General features: G+C 27.5%; 1 protein-coding gene across 1 annotated transcript in view; it reads left to right on the top strand.

Moving 5' to 3' along the window:
• The window catches only part of LOC108746354 (protein Skeletor, isoforms B/C), a 4,595-nt gene extending 3,495 nt beyond the window's left edge, over positions 1-1,100 (top strand). Inside the window, exons 9-12 of the mRNA XM_018483067.1 lie at positions 58-158; positions 222-476; positions 573-680; positions 832-1,100. Of these exons, the coding sequence (XP_018338569.1) occupies positions 58-158; positions 222-476; positions 573-680; positions 832-1,022 (655 nt within the window). The 3' untranslated portion in view covers positions 1,023-1,100. The remainder of the gene's footprint in view (positions 1-57; positions 159-221; positions 477-572; positions 681-831) is intronic.
• Positions 1,101-3,060: the final 1,960 nt, after the last annotated feature.

Here is a 3,060-nt window from a genome sequence, read left to right as displayed (position 1 = left end):
TAGATATATTGTTTTGAAGATTTTTTTAAGCATCTACTGATTATTCTTGTTCTACAGAGAACCTTGGCAAAAAACAGAAATATTTGATAGAAGTGTTAGAACTTTTAAAGCAACCATTGGAGCTTCCGGAGGGAAACGAGGGTATCAAGGAATCACAGGTATAAACTTAATTAATTAATTTCGATTATCGTATACAAGGATTTCACGAAACATATCCGCAGGCAAACCATCAGTGGGTCTTGCTTGGTACATCGAAGGTGCATTGATACCCGAGTTATACCTACGACGAGACTTGACGTACAGTTTTCGTGTTCACGGTGGAAATAATCCGCACAGCGCGAATCTTTATCATCCGTTAATAATAACCGATGATCCTCACGGGGGATATGATACACTCAGCGATCTTGCACAAAGTAAGATCAGGGTGTTAGCTGGCGTTGAACTGACTAGAAGAGGTCGACCGCGACCGACCGCGGGTTTGTACAGATTTTCCTTACGTGAATCGCATACGTTTAATATAAATTTAGACACAAATGTTCGCGGAATTTTTTACTTGATTTTTTACTTTTCAGTTGGGCCGCTTTGCTTAAGCAAACACAACGGTCGAGACAGAAGACTGGATGATAATTTCCCATCATTTAAAAAATTTAATAGAACGCTTGTGCAAGTCTGCGAACCAGGTAAACAAATCTCCTTCGATTTTAAATCTTTAAATTTCTAAAACGGATGTTGACTAAAATGGAAAAGTTCGAAAAAGGTTTCGAACACGTGTGAAGACAAGTAATGATTATAAAAATCATTTTCTTATGTTTCTCTATCTCTCATGTGCAGGAGAAGGCGGCACTTTAGTAATAAGTCCAAACTCATCATGGCCCGACCTGGTATATTATCACTCATTCACACACGCAAACATGGGCTGGAAGATTCACGTAGTCGATTCTTACACGAAGAACGTTGCAATCATACATAAATTATCATTACTTATTGCAATTGCGACTGCATTTTGTGGTCTATTTTTATAAAGCTGAATATTATTCGCAGAAAAATATTCCTATTATCAAATATTTTTCTGCAACTTATTTAAATATTTTATATAAGCACACGCTAAATTATTTCTAATGAATTACTAATTCTTGTGCTTCAATATGTACATATCGATAATGCATCACAAAGATACTAAATCATTGTACGTTGGTTTTATTAAAAAATTAAGAAATTCTAATATAATAGTTCCTATAAGTTCTGCATTACCTGCAAATGTGCACAATTTAATAACAGATTATAATAACAGGATCAATTTTATATGCTCTCTTTATTTCACTATGAGAAAAGAACATTGATATTTATATTATATTTAAATAATATTTAAAGAAACATTAATTTATATAATAAAAATAAAGAACCAGATAAAATAAAAGGATGTTAAACGTTCTCAAATTGTTGTAATAATTTTTTATTTCGTATACCATTAATTATTTAAGATATCGTGAGCATATAAAAGACAACATACATTACATTTGCAATGCGTTATATTCAAACGAGAAGCTCGATGTAACTCGGATATCAAATTATATAAATAATATTAACTTTAATGATATTCCTATAAAATATTTGATATCAAGAACTGGTACAAAGTTAAATCCCATTTCTTTATACTATGCCAAATTAAATAAATAATTAATTGATACCAACAACTGTGGCGCCAAGTTAAATTCTACTATCAAAATAAAAAGTAAAACCCAAGTGATACTATCTTTATTATTATTTACTTAATCCAAATAGTACTATCTTTAATTTTTATGAAATAAAACGTAATTATACGTATATCTTGTTGAAGCATCTTCCTATTCTAATCTAAACGGTTTAAATTCTTGTTAAATGAAATTATTATATCACAATTCATTCAAAGCCATTTTCTCTCTTCCAACTGAAATAGTGGTTATTTAATTCTCCTTTAAAATATTATACAAAACATTATCACAAAATTGCGTCAACTTGCTCAATTTAAGTGTCATTACAAAAAATTGAAGAGTTAACCGTATAAAATAAAAAAATTTAATTTAAATATGAAAATATTTCATGTAAAACCACTTGGCAGTGTTAGATCAAGTAAGAGAAACTATAAAAACAATTTAAAATTAGAATTAATAAAAATAAATAATAAAAAGTAATTATAATTTAAAAGTAATAATAAAAACAATAATAAATTAATTTTTACACTGAATAAGAATAAAGATTACTATTTATTTCTCTTTTATAACGCATATTTTACAAATCGAAATTTATTTTTTGAAGTTCTTACAAGTTTTACAAGAACAAGTTATGAATCTTTCGACGATTTTAGTTGACTTATTAATTTCTTCTATAAATAATTTTATTTTAAATCCATTCTTTTATAATAAAATTATTGTATAAGATTGAATCTTTAAAAAATAAATTTTTCAAAGATTGTTTCATTTAAAAATACATGGTATTGTTAAAAAATATATTTTTAATAACTATACTTTATATATATATAAAGCGTATTTAAATTGTTAGAAAATCTCGTGTCTGAATGTATAAAAAGATATAAGAAATAACTATTAGGATAAAAGACGCGGTATGATAAGACTTCTCAACGAACAATTTTGTACCTTTTCTTTGATAAAATGTCTAACACTCATGAAACTCCTTATTTTCGTCAAAAAAAGCTTTCCAAACGTTACAATTTCTGTTTTACTCTACTGACCGTTTCTGAATTCTCAATGAATGCAAAACGCTCATGTAAATGTTAAACAAACATTTATCAAATTCTCATTTTCAACAGAGTATGTATTTAAATCAAGAGATTTTATAAAGGACTTTATCATGTACATTATGACGATGATTCAATAATTGAAATAAAAACATTTACTAATGCTCTATAATATTAATTGCTTTAATACTTTAATTAACGTTTCTCGACTTATAATAGTACATACTAGTAAGACAAATGTTTATTAAAATTGAATTCTTGTCACGATTCTACTACATTTTTAAATTTTTTATAAAATTATATATTATATTAACAGCGATGAAACA

The sequence above is a fragment of the Trachymyrmex septentrionalis genome, unplaced genomic scaffold (assembly GCF_001594115.1).
Source record: "Trachymyrmex septentrionalis isolate Tsep2-gDNA-1 unplaced genomic scaffold, Tsep1.0 scaffold168, whole genome shotgun sequence".
NCBI lineage: Eukaryota > Metazoa > Arthropoda > Insecta > Hymenoptera > Formicidae > Trachymyrmex > Trachymyrmex septentrionalis.
Note: the sequence above shows the minus strand (reverse complement) of the source record. Positions and strands in the feature narration are given on the sequence as shown.